The 16,483-nt window shown below is 37.1% G+C and overlaps 3 protein-coding genes across 4 annotated transcripts; 2 read left to right on the top strand and 1 right to left on the bottom strand.

The window, feature by feature from the left end:
• Positions 1-1,466: 1,466 nt before the first annotated feature.
• On the bottom strand, positions 1,467-3,837 carry LOC113497988. The gene is made up of 2 exons (XM_026877846.1): positions 3,147-3,837; positions 1,467-2,902 (listed from the first exon to the last, which is right to left on the bottom strand). Exons 1-2 carry the CDS (start codon positions 3,183-3,185, stop codon positions 2,399-2,401), a joined length of 543 nt encoding a protein of 180 aa, XP_026733647.1. The 5' UTR covers positions 3,186-3,837; the 3' UTR covers positions 1,467-2,398.
• Positions 3,838-4,164: 327 nt separating this feature from the next.
• LOC113497987 (THAP domain-containing protein 1-like) lies at positions 4,165-6,310 on the top strand. 2 transcript variants are annotated; one of them, XM_026877844.1, is made up of 4 exons: positions 4,165-4,252; positions 5,035-5,224; positions 5,584-5,697; positions 5,878-6,310. In XM_026877844.1, exons 1-4 carry the CDS (start codon positions 4,227-4,229, stop codon positions 6,142-6,144), a joined length of 597 nt encoding a protein of 198 aa, XP_026733645.1. In that variant the 5' UTR covers positions 4,165-4,226; the 3' UTR covers positions 6,145-6,310. The 2 variants fall into 2 exon arrangements, with proteins under 2 accessions (XP_026733645.1, XP_026733644.1); XM_026877843.1 differs by having other exon boundaries at positions 4,246-4,688.
• Positions 6,311-10,651: 4,341 nt separating this feature from the next.
• Positions 10,652-13,421, top strand: LOC113497986 (tubulin alpha chain). The gene is made up of 3 exons (XM_026877842.1): positions 10,652-10,763; positions 11,886-12,108; positions 12,215-13,421. The coding sequence occupies exons 1-3, from the start codon at positions 10,761-10,763 to the stop codon at positions 13,339-13,341; spliced, it is 1,353 nt and encodes a 450-aa protein (XP_026733643.1). The 5' UTR covers positions 10,652-10,760; the 3' UTR covers positions 13,342-13,421.
• The last annotated feature ends 3,062 nt before the right edge of the window (positions 13,422-16,483 follow it).

The raw sequence follows: 16,483 nt of genomic DNA, 5'->3' as shown, positions 1-16,483 counted from the left end.
CATACCAAAATTAAAAATTATCATAGCAGGCTGGATTTTATTATTGAGCGCGTGTATCCAACTTCCTACTAATATTTGAATACGCAAAAACCACTGAACGGATTTAGACGAAACTTGATGCACAGATAGTTTTCATCCCGATTGTATGTTCCCGTAGGATCATTTTCATTTGGAACGAGAGGGCAACAGCTTGTAAAATATAATCTTCATTCATTTAGCTACTTCTTTGTGTCATCTAGTCTAGCTCGACCTGAATTGCATTCGATCTACTTATTTAATTTGTGAACAAAGGACTATAAAGCAATTACAGCTGGCTGAATAGGATAACAATGATTGTGTCTTCACAGTAAAGATTTAAAGTCTTGTAACTGTAATAAAAAAATATTGCTAACAATTAAAAAAATGTTTGGTGTCACAACGCCGCACTTGAACACGCTACCTGCCGTTTTAAGAGCCAACGGAGCCACTGAGCTATTGGGTGAGTCGTCAAACGAAAAAACTTGTAAAAGAAATAGAATAAACAGTTGTTAGTATAATGACGTAGTCACAAATTGATATTTTGTACAAGAATAATAATATATTATTGCATAAGAATATTGTTTCGGTCTTCGAATGTTTGTCATTCGAAAATGTCGGAACAGCTGTATCAATTTCATTAAAACTCGTTTTAATAGTAGTATGATAAATTAGCATACGTCTTACTTATTGTAGATAATATTTTATTTAGAAATCAACAAGTTTTGGCGTCGCTACTAATACTAATAAATTAAATTGAGAACTGGATTCGAAAACATAGAAATTATAATTTTAGTTCGGACAGCATAATCTTGCTTAACTCAAGGGTAAAGTACTGTTCAGTGGAAAGTTTATCTAGTATCAATGAAACTAACAATATTGTACCAACATTTGAAAGTTAGCCGAGAGCAAGCTAGATCCTACTTAGTACTAACAGCGTAGGACCTACCTTACGCCATATATGCCCAGATAACGGCTATTTCTCGGCCATAAATGGCTTCACTAGTTATCGATAAGAAAAATCGTGCAACTTTGCTGTCTTAAAAAAAAAAAGTTTTTTTTTAAATTAATGTAAAATACACTCACCGGTATGTATTAAAAAATATATATTAATTCACTGTCACAACACTACACTTTTATTCACAGTTTTATTATAACATTATTAGCACAATAATAACAATTAATTATTATTTATTTATTACGATTAATTACATTCGTATTTTTTCGGCAGTTCGTTACAACCTGCGCGAGTTTACGATCGCGCGCGGAATGAAGTTGCGCGCGCACTTGTCTTGACGCGGGAAAAGTTAAACGGAAATATCATGACAGGAGTGAAGTCGGCCATTTGTTAATAATGCTGACTTCATATCTTTCTTGTGTGGGTGGAGAAAATTGAGAAAATCTAGCAAGAATAGTTTCTAATTGGATAGTTCTTATAATGCATGATTAGATCGAGCTAGTTAGAAATGTTTATTTTGTTATAAGTTATCTACCAATACAAATATGTAGATCTGCAAATGCTTATAAACAGCCTATTATGAGAAAAGTCCAATTATTACAAATAAGAAACAAAAGTACCAAACTTATTTTACCAGTACTGAAGAAGCTATTTGCGAAAATACAAGATTATTTGCATCATGGCCTTGGGAAAGAAGAACGCATTCAAGGTTAAGAAGTTATCAGGACCAGAATAAATATTATAAAAACAATAAACACTACAATGTAAATAAAACACTTCGGTGTTTTATAAACGTAACAACAGATGGCGTTGCTTCATGGCGCAAAGCATTCACCGATGCGTCATCTGGGAGATGCCTTTATTAGCTTGCAGACGGACATTTTAGTTACTACAAGAAAATCTAGATGGCGCTGAATGTAGTTTTATGACGGACTTTTTATATTATTAAACAAAAATATATTAAATGTTATTATTTTTATAGAAATTTAATCATTTATTTTATTTTACTGAGCAGTGTCATACAACATATTTACAGATTACTATGTGTATAGTTCAAGACATCTCTGCGCGCGACGCCATGTTGTGGAGCTCATGTAAAAATGCAGCGATGTTGTGTGCGTAACGAGAGGTACAGCCGTGTTCAAAATTCAAATACGAATTATTTATTTTGGCGCACGCATGGAAATCGTCAAGAACTTAATATTAGAGAGAAAAAACATGTATTGCAGGCAAATAAAGTAACAAGTATGCGTTTATTATTTACATAATATGCCTTATTCAATATCGCTAGGTACTAAAATAATCAGAAGAAATGTTATCGCCAATGTTAATAATTATGAACTCTATTTCTAGGTCAATATAAATGACTGTAATATACTTTACTACAGTTTTTTACACGTCGACAAGTAGTTCCACATTCCATAATTAATTTGCCTTGAGTGTTAATTTATTAATTTCATTCTTCACTATTCCTGGTTTTTTCCCTCCAGTTTTCCGCCATGAATATCCCAACTGTAACAAAGCAGTACGTAGAGTCGTGATACTGCCACAATAATTAAGTTTTTCTTGAAATATTTTTTTCAACTCTAGTAAAGTAGGTAACTCTTGATGTTCTGACTGGTAATTCTCAATAGTTGAACGTATGACATCAACGTTAAATTGGTCCAATTCCAACTTCTTCGCACGTTTCTTTCGATTCTCATACGGACATTTAAATTTTGTTTCTTTCTCTTCAGCCAGTATATTAGTCACTGTCCTTTCTGAGACCCCCACTGCCACGGCTGTTCTTTTTCGCGCGCTATTTAAATGATCCCTCAATTTTTCTAGTAAAACTGGACTGCTCTTGCAAACTGGATCACTTGCTAGTTGTAGTATATCTGACGCATCTCTTTTCAAAAAGTCGTAAACTTTGGCAATCGTTTCACGGGTCTGAAACAATGTAATACGTTTTTAAATATATGTATGAAAAAAAAGCTCCATACTCGTAGGCTCAATTTGAACTGGCCGTATTTTTTATTTTAAATTCAATAGATTTATAATGATAGATGTCCTCGCCGTAAATATTGTGCGTCAAGGGTTTTTATGAGATTTCAAGACCGAATTTAGTGATATATTTTATCTTTTGAAACATATTTTAACTTTACAAATTATGAAATCAATAATAAAAAAGTACCTGACTTCTTATACATTTCCTCCGCGAAGGACTAGACATTTTTAGTGACGACTGTACCCGTGCTAAAAGGCGATAAGCCCGCGTGTTGCTCGGACGACGACCGATGCGTCACTGTCACACAAATGAACGCTGTGTGCTTACAAGGCACACACAAAACCGCGTGCACAGATGAGTTACACAGGCAAACGATGTTTACGCTGCAACTCATCTGTGCGCGCGTCGCTATTTGCGTGCGATCGACAACGATTGTATTCGTATAGTTGATGTCGCCATATCGCCCTATGATGATATGCGTGACAGTTCTCATATTGGTTACTAAGTAGATACGCTTTCTTTCAAGTAATCAAAAATCTATCAATCGGATTGGTCAAATGTTTACAAAGGCAACAGTGTCCCTTTGCATTTAGGTACTACATATTTCAAATAAACTCTGCGCGATTTAATGATAGTCCAATGTTTGTCAGTTTCTAAGCCTTTAATAACAAGTAATCTTCTTTTTATGGAAGCCTCAAAGTCCTGCCACAAAAATTCACGAGCTAGGTACATCAAGAAACTGAAACCACATTTTTGAATAATTTTGAAGGGTTGAGGATAAAAACTCTAGCAAATAAAGTATTTTTGATACTAAAAACTATTAGGCTTACTGCACCATGTCGATGTTTTCCAACTCTATAAACCCACTATAAAATATTTTTTCTTCGATTTCGAATGTTTGCCACATAAAATTTTATAATTGGTACTGGAGAGACGGTAAAAAAATTAAAAAACACTAAATTTAGGTGAAACTATTGTAAATAAATACCTAAATTATTTGTTTGTTTAATTTACTTTGTTTTACAACCCTTTTCCAGGGGTGAATTATTCGCTTATAACTTCAACACACTAGGCTGGGACATGTTGGACTCTCGCCGAATAAAATGTCCCCGGGCCTCTTCAACAGCCTGAACCAGAACCAAGGGATCGTCGGGACTCAGAAGGTTGTTGTGCAACCCTGATACTTGATCTGTGCGTTGAAAATGTGGGTCAGGATTTGCAACTCCTGTTACATGCCAGCACTATTTTATACTCTGTGGTAACGGCATGGGCTGCGGGCATGGGGACAGTAGGTAAGTGAGGATTGCATGCGTCAGTGTATGATTGTTTCATCGGCACGCCTTTCATCCTGGAGGGCTGGACTGATTTTGATTAGAAGGTTAGGAGTGTTCCGAAGGCATGTCCCTATGAGTTCCGTACTAAATAGGACATAGAAAGCCAAATTTTGCTAACAAAATCGACGGATCTTTATCACCAACTGTCCGTAACAACAATAGAAATCTAAATAACAAGGTAATAGAAGTGCTAACGCCGCCGCGCCGCGTGACTGCGCATGACCTTGTCGCCACACTAGTGTCTCGAACGACACCAGCGTGCGTACTTACGCTCAGTCGCTCGCGGAACGTTGTCACAGCAAGTACGACTAAAAATGGTGTTCTGCAGCATTTCTCAGTGTGGAAATTCATCTGCAACGTCTAATTACATTAATAAAGGGATAACATTCCATCGGTAAGTAAATTATTGTAGTATTATTGATGTTATTGTGAAAGTAAATTTTAAAACATAACCTTAATTATAAACGATAATGAATATCGCAAAACCTTACAAAAATTGCATGCTTTAATAATCATTGCCTCTGTAGTTTGAGAATAACGGAAGTGCATGGTATTAAAAAAAGAAGTGTGTAACAAAAAATAATATTTTCAATTCGATCAGTGATTGTAGTGGTACAGCCGCAGAAAAATGTCGCAGCTAGTGATGTGGCCGTGTGGATAAATTCGAAAAATGCACATTGCAATCTAAAAGAAACAATCTTAAATAGTAGTTTGTTTATGTGAATATATTTTCATTTCAGATTCCCGCAGGATGCAATTACAAAAGACCAGTGGATATCTGCCACGGGTAAAAGAAATTGGTTCCCTACAAGTAACAGTCGGATTTGTTCGTTGCATTTTACAGAGAGCGATTATAATAACTCAACGAAACGACGCACTCTTTTAAAAAATGCAGTACCTACAGTTAATACTTGGAAACTGATAACTGAGGTTAGTTCATCTCTTTAACAATATTGAAAGTTTAAAATACTCGCTAGTATATCTATCTATACTAATATATAAAGCTGAACAGTTTGTTTGTTTGTTTGAACGCGCAAATCTCAGGGACTACTGGTTCAAATTGAAAAAATATTTTTGGATTGATTAGACCATTCATCGAGGAAGATTTTAGGCGTATATAGCCTACAATCATCACGCTGCGACAAATAGGAGCGAAGATACAATGGAAAATGTGGAAAAACAGGACAGATAATAATATAAAGCAGAACTTATATCTTCTAACCACGTGGACGAAGTCGCGGGCAACAGCTAGTTATACATATAACACTAAACAAATATTTGCCTTGCAGGTCACAAATAATGATGATGATGCTGAGATTAAGTCAGAACCGGGTTCCCCAGTATCGTCATCAATATGCAGTTCGCCCAGTTGTTTTCAAAAATGTACCATTTTGCAAGCAATTGTAAGTTTAAGTGTCATTCCTTATCCTTATATTGTAATATGATTTAATAAGTTTCACCATAAATAATTAAAATTATAATTCTAAGAAATTTTAAATTTCATAATTCATTTTTATTTACTTAAAAATAGACTAAAATATGTGTGTATATATTCATACCTAAGTGATAATAATATTTTTTAGTTAACAGACAAACAGAAAATAAGCATGGCCGAATATGAAAAAACCGTGACAGGCACACCGAGGGAAAGAAAACTACGTGCTGAAGTTGATCAACAGAAACGTGTAATAAAGGAACAGCGTATGAAAATAAAACGTTTACAATGCAAAGCCAGGCGCTACAAAAAAACTATTTTAAAGCTTAAAGAATTAAATAAAAATCTAGAAGATAAGCGTTTTATCAATGAGGATCAGACATCCGTTTCAGAGGGTATGAATGTTGGCACATGAGCTTATTATTTAGATTTCTATAGTAACAACCGTTGCTAAAACCCGATTTTGTTAACTTTGATTCCGAGAGGGAAAAGGGATATACTCCAGGTATAAGTTTCATATACACCGTGATTTTTTAGTCGTCTTACAAAAGCAGCCCAGTTCATGTATCCAATGACTAGAACACGTTCATGATAAAAAAAATAGGTATTTATGAGATTTGAATAAATGTAAAATTCAATTTTTATTCAATATTATGATGCAATTCGTAGTTTTTTAGAAACACAGTTCTGTTGCGAGCGCGGTCCGAGCCTTGTAACAATGGTGACGGGCAAGGGCGGCGGCGTTTTTATCATTTTTAAGAGTATATTTCAGGTTTCTCTTGTTTAATTTTTCTTCGTACTTATTAACTAGTTGGTTATAAAAAATAATAATCGCGCCTGGGGGTATTTTATGTCGGATACATGAACTGGGCTACTTTTGTAAGACGACTAAAAAATCACCGTGTATATAAAATAAAATTTCAACTGTCTATTACGGGTCATGATCAACGGTGCCTCAAAGTCATAGTATCTTTATTGTGTTGATTGAGTAGGTTACAGGTGTTAAATAATAATAATACAGTACTATAATTTCAGCCTATTTAGGCATACTTACAATAATTAAATCCCAGTCGGGCAGGAAGATAATAACAAAATTATACTATATTAAAAGGTGCACATGTTTAAATTTACATAATTATATTTGTTTTATTACTTACCTACTTTATTTTCTAAAAAATCCTTTATATAAAAAAAAAAAACATTTTTGTGACAACCATTGTTTTAATTTTAATTTGAACAATCTTAATTCTTAATGGAAGTTCCCTTATTGCCTCTCAGTAAGGGTAAGTTTGTGGAAAAGTGTTTTTTAATTTCCCAATGTGAACAAAAATGCTTTGAAAGTCAGTAATATATCATCTGAAAACAAACCCAATTAAAGTAAGTGTTATCTGAATACTTAATTGCTAGAATAAAGCTGAAAAAACAGCATAAACTAAACTACAACTAGGTTGTTACCTCGTACATTTAGGTCCTCCGTAGTATTGATCGGGTCGCGCAGCGCTGCCCCGAGGACTAGCCTGTAGGCTGTACTGGGAAATCCCAATAATATTCCCATAGTTAACGCAATAATTACGTTTTTCATAAATAATGAAGCAAAGGGATAGGCAGATATCTACTTGCTTGCGAAAAAAAGAGAGAGGTCAAGATCGCGACATTAAGATTCGCGAAAGTAAAGCGTCGTTAAATTGTCTGTAAAATGTGTTGTTATTATGTCATAATTAAGTTCATGTACCTACCAAAGTATTTATTTGTAGTTTCGAAAGTTACCTATTCAAGATGTTGTTAATATGTGTTGTAAAAGGCATGAGGGCCAAAAATATTAGGTAGGTTCTAAGTAAAATCTACCTACTTACCTTAATATATTTTTTAACTCTCATTTCACTTTCAGTAGGCTAGGCACCTATCTTATCTTCTTTGTTCTTACCCAAATAACAACAATTCTGACCCTACTGACAACTGACAAGTTATAAAATAATAAATTCATAGTTTAATATTGAAAATTCTCAAAAAACCTGTAAGAGAGGTAAATGGGCGGTCAAAGTTTATATGAGGCATTTTTTGGAATGGCCTACTTCGACTGCCAGACTACTATTTTGAAATTTAATAAAACTTAAATATTGTTTAAATAAAATACCTAATGAAATATGTGCACACAGAGGTAGCTACTATTATATAATCTGTAAAAGCTAGATTAGTTCCTAGATACTACTAATTTTAGATGATTAAGAAGGTTAAACATAAAATGAGATTATCTGTAAAAGCTGTTTTTGGGTAGGTACCCTGCTACCGTAAAACGGGTTGATTAGAGGGTTTTTTGGGGTGGATAGAAACAGTTTTTTATTAAAATTTGGACGTTTAACTAGACAAAACATAAAGATTATACGCAAACTCACAAGTATTTCGTAAAGTAACTGTGTCTAAGCATTTTAATGTAAGAAAATATTTATGTAACCTCCTAAAAACACTATTCTCTATTCACCCCTTGAAACTCTATTCACCTCGTTTTACCGCGCCCTGTAAACTGAAGCGAACGGAGTCGCGGACAACAGCTAGTAAGTAAGGTATCTATATGTAGTTAAATTTACACTAGAAGGAAAATATTCTACCACGGTAGATTGATTAGGACCTTGCATGTTTTCCAGTAATGATGTCACTCGTCACCATACAGCACCGCACCCTTTAAACATTTGTACAACCCCGTCACGACATGGCAACATGCCAATTTTATTACTGCGGCAAAATAAGTCGCATTTACTAAAAACTTGGTACCTAGTTAAAGAAAACGAATCAATTAATGCATATTTTCTTAAAAATTACAAGCAGAATACGTACACCACCTATACTCCATTGATGGGTAAATACTAAATACTTTGGATTGTAACTAAAACTTACATCTTTCAATAGGTATAATATTAACCCTTAAATAGGATTTATTTTTTCCTAGGTTGCCGTTTAGGAATATCGATGATGTCACAGAATATTGTAAGAATTACTGAGCCATCACATACTATTTATTATTTTACTTAGCTCATGAACTATTTAAAATAACGATTTTATTAAACATAGTAAACAGGTAAACCCTTTGCCCTTGGGCTCAAGTTTCGCGGTAAAATAATATTACATTAGTAACTAATTTTGTTATGTAGGTCAAAACATATTAAATACTTGGAATTTATGATAGGTATTATTTGTTTTCGTATTGAACAATTAAAACAATTTATTAATACACAGGATCCTCAAAGGGATTAAATTTAGCCATGGGACCTTGTCATACTCATATAAATAGATGCAATACATTGGAATTAGAGTAAAAACCCTAAACCAAGTTACTAACATAACCTAAACCGTAGAAAATTGAGTTAGAGAAGGAAGAAGTATTGATCGCAAGTGCCTGTAGCAACAAAAAAAAGTTTGAATACCTCTACACCGCTAGATGCGGTGATGCGACAACGAGACGTCCGTATATGGACATGAAACTGAACTGAGCATGTGTGAGTAGGAAATCCGTCCGACAGATTCTTACGTCAAAATAGCGATATTATTGACATTTAACTAGGACTATTTACTAACAAATATCAGGTTTAACCAAAAAATTGTATTCTCTAAAAAACTTTGACGTTTTATCTTGTAAATCTTAGTAAAAACACCCCAGACGGTTCTCCACACAAGAGCAACAGTTGTCAATGTGTGCGTGTCGCCGGGTGAACACATCTGCAAAATGAAAATAACGTTCGATTTAGTGGTGTAGCACAGTTACGGTCACTTTCGATAAACTAATATTAGTTGTCATTATTGGTAATTTTGTGTTGATTAAAAATTACATTTTGCTGAATTGTGAGAATCAATAATTTTGAGAATGAACTATTCAATTCTAAAGCCAGTTCTAAGCTTACGTTTGTGGCACTATCTATGGGTCTAAAAAAGAAGCCTTGAAAAGATCATGATCAACAAATTTTACAACATTTGAAATCTATATTTCAAAGTCGTATATTTTCATTTTTAACTACTTTTTTCCTAGGTTTACACCCTCTTTTTTTAGATTCTTCTCAAGAATATTCAATAAACAAAACATTAAGTAGATTTAAAAAATATAAAATCCCACGGTTTTAACCGTCACTCAATTCAGATATTATTAAAGTCGGATGAGCCGCTTTTATAGTTTGAAAATTGCAGTCATCAGGTTTGAAGGTACCCTGAAAATTTTTGCCTGCTAGCTCATCGCTATATCAAAATTGAGTAAAAAAAAATCCCACCGGAACGAATGAACAAATGAGCAAGAAAAGTGAGTGAATAAAAACATGAGAAGATACCTCTCAATATGGTCAGTATATTTACCCTCTTTCCGACAGATGCCCGACAGAAGATAGCCCAATACTTAGTTATTTCCCTTTCATAGAAATTACAATAAGAAGTTGGTAAAATGATGCCTAAATATATATATTTTGGTGTGTTTTACCAAACCCATTTGACGCTGAAATAAAACAGATCATCTATTAATAGGATATAGTTCATGTAGAATGTTTGTGCGTAATCTATTGACTGTCTCATTGAGAAACAATCACAATGATATAAATTCTAGTTTTTTTATTGCACAATTTAATATGAAAATCTTTTTAATATGTATTTTTATCTTCTGTTTGATAAAGATAATACTACTAGTATTTCAAATTGACTGAAATCATGGATTCTGAGTAAATGTTTTCATTTGAAAGTATCGATATCGACATCACTTAACACACGGTCCTAAAATCGTTTTAACTTCAATGATTCACCAGCCCACATATTCCCGCAATGGTGATATAATGCAGCTTTGACCTTATTGGCTGGTCCGCCCATGCGGCAGTGGAATCCACCAATGAGAGCGCGAGTTCGTAGCGTCGTTCCCCCGCAGCGCCGGTAGTATAAAAGCGATGCTAACGGCTTTTTCGTCGATCACATTCGTTTGGCAAGCCTCTTAACCGGTCGCGCTGAACGACGACTGAATATTTAACTAATTTATTTTCTACATAAGTTCAACAAAACTCAATCAAAATGGTGAGTACTTTTCTGTTATTCCATTAATCATCTTGATTTCAGAGATTTAGTGATCTTTAGTATTAATCCCACGTGTTTCGCTACGAACAAAGTACCGGTTGGACACGCCACCATTTTGTCGCCAAGCGAACCGGTGGAGTTCTATACTTTGCTTCAAGTGGATGATTGATTAAAGTTAGCTTCTTTATTTGAATAATTAGTAAATGTCAGTTTCAAAACTGATATTAGTCCGGTTAAGTGCTAATTATTTAACCCAAGATGTGCTTTTGTTAACGTTAATGAGTTACGTGTGACCGCACCCAAGGATATTTAGCCGGTGCACTCGCTCTTTCAACACTCTAGATTAGTTTTGATTTCGTATTCTTTTACATATATTCGACATTAACCTATTTTCGTGATTATAAGTTGGTATTTTTCCTGTTCATCGGTGAATTTTCTGTGAATAATGATCGGCGCCGCGGATGACGTGTCGATGACCTCATTGGATTAGCGGCCGTATCACATGCTATGAGAAATATTTTGTTTATTCAGCCTTGTTATTTATTTATTATTCATCGACTTAATGAATAAGAGCCTCCCTTGTCTAAATATTATTCTAACTACTCGCATGTTATTTGAAAAACAACAATTTCTAGATACCTACCTACTTCATTAGGGGTAAGAATCGATTTTCTGTGACCTCATTCCTAGGGGTGGGGTGTTGAATCGATATCTCCTGTTGTACTTGCCAACAGCTTTCACCCATTCAATTCACAACGGCACTAAGTACAGGCTTTCGCCTTTCTCTTCAACTGTCCGTATTGCGATGAGAAAACGAACTTTTTATTTTACGCGGCCGCGTCTAATTGCTCGTTACAAAATGGCGTGAAGCTTTTTACTTACGGTATATACTAACGGCTTTTGCTATCAAGAATGTACAAGATTATTAGGTAGGTATTGCATTTTGGTCTCGATAATAAGTTATTCCTCGAAGATTTTTAGGCCTTTATCGAGTAGACTAGGTGCACCTACTTATGGGTATTAAGTTTGATTGTTAAGTACCTATCTCGAATCCGTTAATCCAGTTTGATACGAATTACTTAAATCAAATGCGTCATAATAACATTCTCTCTTTGCCAACAGCGTGAGTGCATCTCAGTACACGTTGGACAAGCCGGAGTCCAGATCGGTAACGCCTGCTGGGAGCTGTACTGCCTTGAGCATGGCATCCAACCCGACGGCCAGATGCCCACAGACAAGACCGTGGGTGGTGGCGACGACTCCTTCAACACCTTCTTCAGCGAGACCGGTGCTGGCAAACACGTCCCCAGGGCTGTGTTCGTCGACTTGGAACCCACTGTAGTTGGTAAGTAACTTCTAATGAAAAATAGTTTTGAGTACCTATTCCACAAAGTACGACAAATACATAAAGATGGAACTTCAACTAACCATAATATATCCTTTGCCCACAGATGAGGTCCGCACTGGCACATACAGACAGTTGTTTCATCCAGAACAACTTATCACTGGTAAGGAAGATGCGGCCAACAACTACGCCCGTGGTCACTACACCATCGGCAAGGAGATCGTAGATCTGGTACTTGACCGCATCCGCAAGCTCGCCGACCAGTGCACTGGCCTCCAGGGCTTCCTCATCTTCCACTCGTTCGGCGGTGGTACCGGATCCGGTTTCACCTCCCTCCTCATGGAGCGACTCTCCGTGGACTACGGCAAGAAGTCCAAGCTGGAGTTCGCCATCTACCCGGCGCCTCAGGTGTCCACCGCGGTGGTCGAGCCCTACAACTCTATTCTCACCACCCACACCACCCTGGAGCACTCGGACTGCGCCTTCATGGTCGACAACGAGGCCATCTACGACATCTGCCGCCGCAACCTCGACATTGAACGCCCCACCTACACCAACCTGAACCGTCTCATCGGGCAGATCGTGTCCTCCATCACGGCCTCCCTGCGTTTCGACGGCGCCCTCAACGTCGACCTTACCGAGTTCCAGACCAACTTGGTGCCCTACCCACGTATCCACTTCCCTCTGGTAACCTACGCGCCCGTCATCTCCGCCGAGAAGGCTTACCACGAGCAGCTGTCGGTGGCTGAGATCACCAACGCCTGCTTCGAGCCTGCCAACCAGATGGTCAAGTGCGACCCCCGTCACGGCAAGTACATGGCCTGCTGCATGTTGTACCGTGGTGACGTCGTGCCCAAGGACGTGAACGCGGCCATCGCCACCATCAAGACCAAGCGTACCATCCAGTTCGTGGACTGGTGTCCTACCGGTTTCAAGGTGGGCATCAACTACCAGCCCCCGACCGTGGTGCCCGGCGGCGACCTCGCCAAGGTGCAGCGTGCCGTGTGCATGTTGTCCAACACCACCGCCATCGCCGAGGCCTGGGCCCGCCTGGACCACAAGTTCGACCTTATGTACGCCAAGCGTGCCTTCGTGCACTGGTACGTCGGTGAGGGTATGGAGGAGGGAGAGTTCTCCGAGGCTCGTGAGGACTTGGCCGCCCTCGAGAAGGACTACGAAGAGGTCGGCATGGACTCCGCCGAGGGAGAAGGCGAGGGAGCCGAGGAATACTAATCTGCTGAACTTGTTCACGGATCACTCACACACCAATACATTCCCTGGTGACATGAAATAAAAAAACAATTATGTTGAAACTCTGTCGTTTAATTTCCTTGAATATAACCTTTCACTTAGCGAATATGAGATAATCCACAAACATAGTATAGTACACAGTAATCTACTCGATGGCATTTCAAATAAATACACATCAATTGTTATCAAGTTTACAGAGAAACAATCTCGTCACTTAACCTGTTCAGTAATAAATGTCCTAAGATCTCATGGTCACACACATTGCACTGCAGGTTAACTGCAATTTATCGTTCGCTGATAGTGGCTGAGGTCGTTTGATAACACGTATGACTCAATTGTACCTTATCGTAGATAATATATTCAATTCTACGTAATCTCACCTTTATAAGAACTAGTTATTATGGCCTATCTATCATAATAAATAAAAAATACTTCTTACAAGTTACCTACAACTGCATGCAAGACGTTCAGTTCAAATGACCCACATACCAAAGCTAAAACTAATAACACATACTAAAGCTAAGCTAGTGACCCGCGGGTACGCGTGAGGTGCGGTCGCGTCATTCACCTACGGTGCTAGAAAAATGACGTCGAACTCGAAAGTAATTAAGTGCAATAACTGTAACATTGTGATATGTGAGGTGTTAGCCTATGTCCAGAACAAAATGGATGTTATGGATGAGGAAAGCTTAATGAGATTGTGTGTCACAAGTTTTTCTGAAGAGGAGATTGAAGCGGCTAAAAACTTGCTTTTCGATTCGATCACTACTACAAGACGTAAAATTTCGCGTAAGAGAGAAGGAAAATCACAGAGGGATCTTGCTGATATAATTACATTATTTAAAGAAACAGATCCGGAATTAGTACCCATATTTGTTGCTCGGGAACTACATAATTACCACCAATATCGTTTGATCATCTGGATGCAAGTAAACTTCTGAAGGATATTTTGTTGTTGCAAAACGAACTAAAGATTATTAAGGATTCCTACGTGACTAAACAAACAGTTAGATGATTTAAATTACATATTGAGCAGTCCAAACACCAAACATTGGATTGTACAATAACTGATCTACCTCACAATACAGAAAAGCAAAACATAGCGATGACGCAGTCGTTGGCGGGTTTGTCGCGAGCAAAGCGATGATACTCCGTCCCTGTCATACGCGGAATGCATCAATCGGTCTCTCGCCTCTCTCACATACAAGCACGCGCGGTGGAGGCCTCAACCGCGGTTTCGACACAGGTGCAAACGCAAAGCGGCGCGAATCCTGAGAGCGCCCGAGTGTCGTACCGGAGACGGCGCGGTCTATATCACAAGCGATAAGCGGAAGCGAGAAAATACAACCAGATAAAGAAGAGAAGAATGGATGGACAATTGTACAAAAAAAAGAAGCCAAAGTACAAGTTTGCAGGAAGTAGAGAAAAGCGGCTTCGGATGTGGATATGAAATTTAAAGCTGCGGAAATAAATATTCCATTATTTATATCCCGTGTAGCTAAAGAAGTTACTGACAGCGACATTGCTGACTACATTCTGTCAAAGACTCAAACTGCAAGTAACAATAAAGAAATTATAATGCAAAAGGAAAGAAATTATAATGCATTTAAAATTTTTGTACCACACCACAAGCTCGCAATGTTTTTAGATGATAGTCTGTGGCCAGAAGGTGTGTTTTTTAGGCGCTTTGTTTACCTTTAATAAAACTAAAGAAGGGCCGAAAAACCAATGTTGTGAATAGTGATGTGATACAAAACAATTAATAATGGGTATACAAACAAATACAACTGCAACAACTACTTTATTTAAATTTGTCAGTTTTAACTGTAAGTCGATAAAAAGATCAATTGATTGTGTCAGAAAATTGTGTCAGTCGGCGGATATCATAGCCTTACAAGAGACCTGGCTACTTCCCTATGACATACCGATACTGGGCACTGTTGACCAGGAGTTCGCATACACGGGCACGTCAGCAGTGGATATTTCAAACGGTGTTTTGAAAGGAAGACCTTACGGTGGCGTGGCAATACTGTGGCGTAAAAGTGTGTTCAAAGAGGTGACTGTTATCGAGTGCAATAATCCGCGTATCAGTGCAATAAAAGTGTCTATGAAAGACCGCGCATTTCTTGTGTTTAGTGTTTACATGCCGACAAATGGAATAGACAATTTGGAGGAGTTTACGACATGTTTTGGCGAGGTATGTGCGATAGTTGATCATTACGCTATAGAATCTATTTACGTACTAGGAGATTTTAATGCTCATCCGGGAGAACTGTTCGGTAACGAGCTAATTAATTTATGTATGGACCAACAATGGTCCTGTGTGGATATAGATGTGTTAGGAAGTGTATTAAGTAATTATACATTTATAAGCGAGGCTCACGGGTGTGTGAGGTGGCTCGATCACTGTGTTACTAGTCATTCTGCCAAACAAACTATTAAGAATGTATTTATTAATTATGACACGTTTTGGTCTGATCATTTGCCCCTAGTCATTGAGTGTGAATTAAGTGCAATTATATGTAAAAATAGTAATTATAATAAAAATATAAAAAATAAAGCTGTTTGGGGCTATAGAACTAAAGAACAAATAAAAAGCTATACCAAATTGTGCAATAGTAAACTGAAATTAATAGATTTTCCTGTTGAATTAAGAGAATGTAGTTATGATATTTGTAATTGTAAGGAACATAGAAATTGTCTAGATAAACTATATAAGGATATAATAATAGCATTAACAGACTCAGCCATTAACACTTGTGAAACTAAATCTCACTCGCGTAAGAAAAAACATGTAATAGGATGGAATAAGCATGTATGTGAAGCTCACAGGGAAGCTAGGAGTAAATTTTTATACTGGGTTTCTCAGGATAGGCCACAATCCGGTACTATATATGAAGAAATGTGTGAAAGTCGCAAATTATTTAAAAATAGATTAAAGTGGTGTCACAATAACAAAGAACAGATAAAAATGGAAATTATTTCGGAATGTCGTGCTTCTAAAAACTTTAGTGATTTTTGGAAAGCAACCAACAGTTTAAATCATAAGACTGGCCTTCCAGTGAGCGTGGGAAGTGCGAGTGATAGCAGAGATATAGCTGAACTGTTTAGAGAACATTTTACC

Source organism: Trichoplusia ni, chromosome 10, assembly GCF_003590095.1.
Source record: "Trichoplusia ni isolate ovarian cell line Hi5 chromosome 10, tn1, whole genome shotgun sequence".
NCBI lineage: Eukaryota > Metazoa > Arthropoda > Insecta > Lepidoptera > Noctuidae > Trichoplusia > Trichoplusia ni.
The sequence above is the reverse complement of the archived record's forward strand: the minus strand, read 5'-3'. Positions and strand labels throughout refer to the sequence as shown.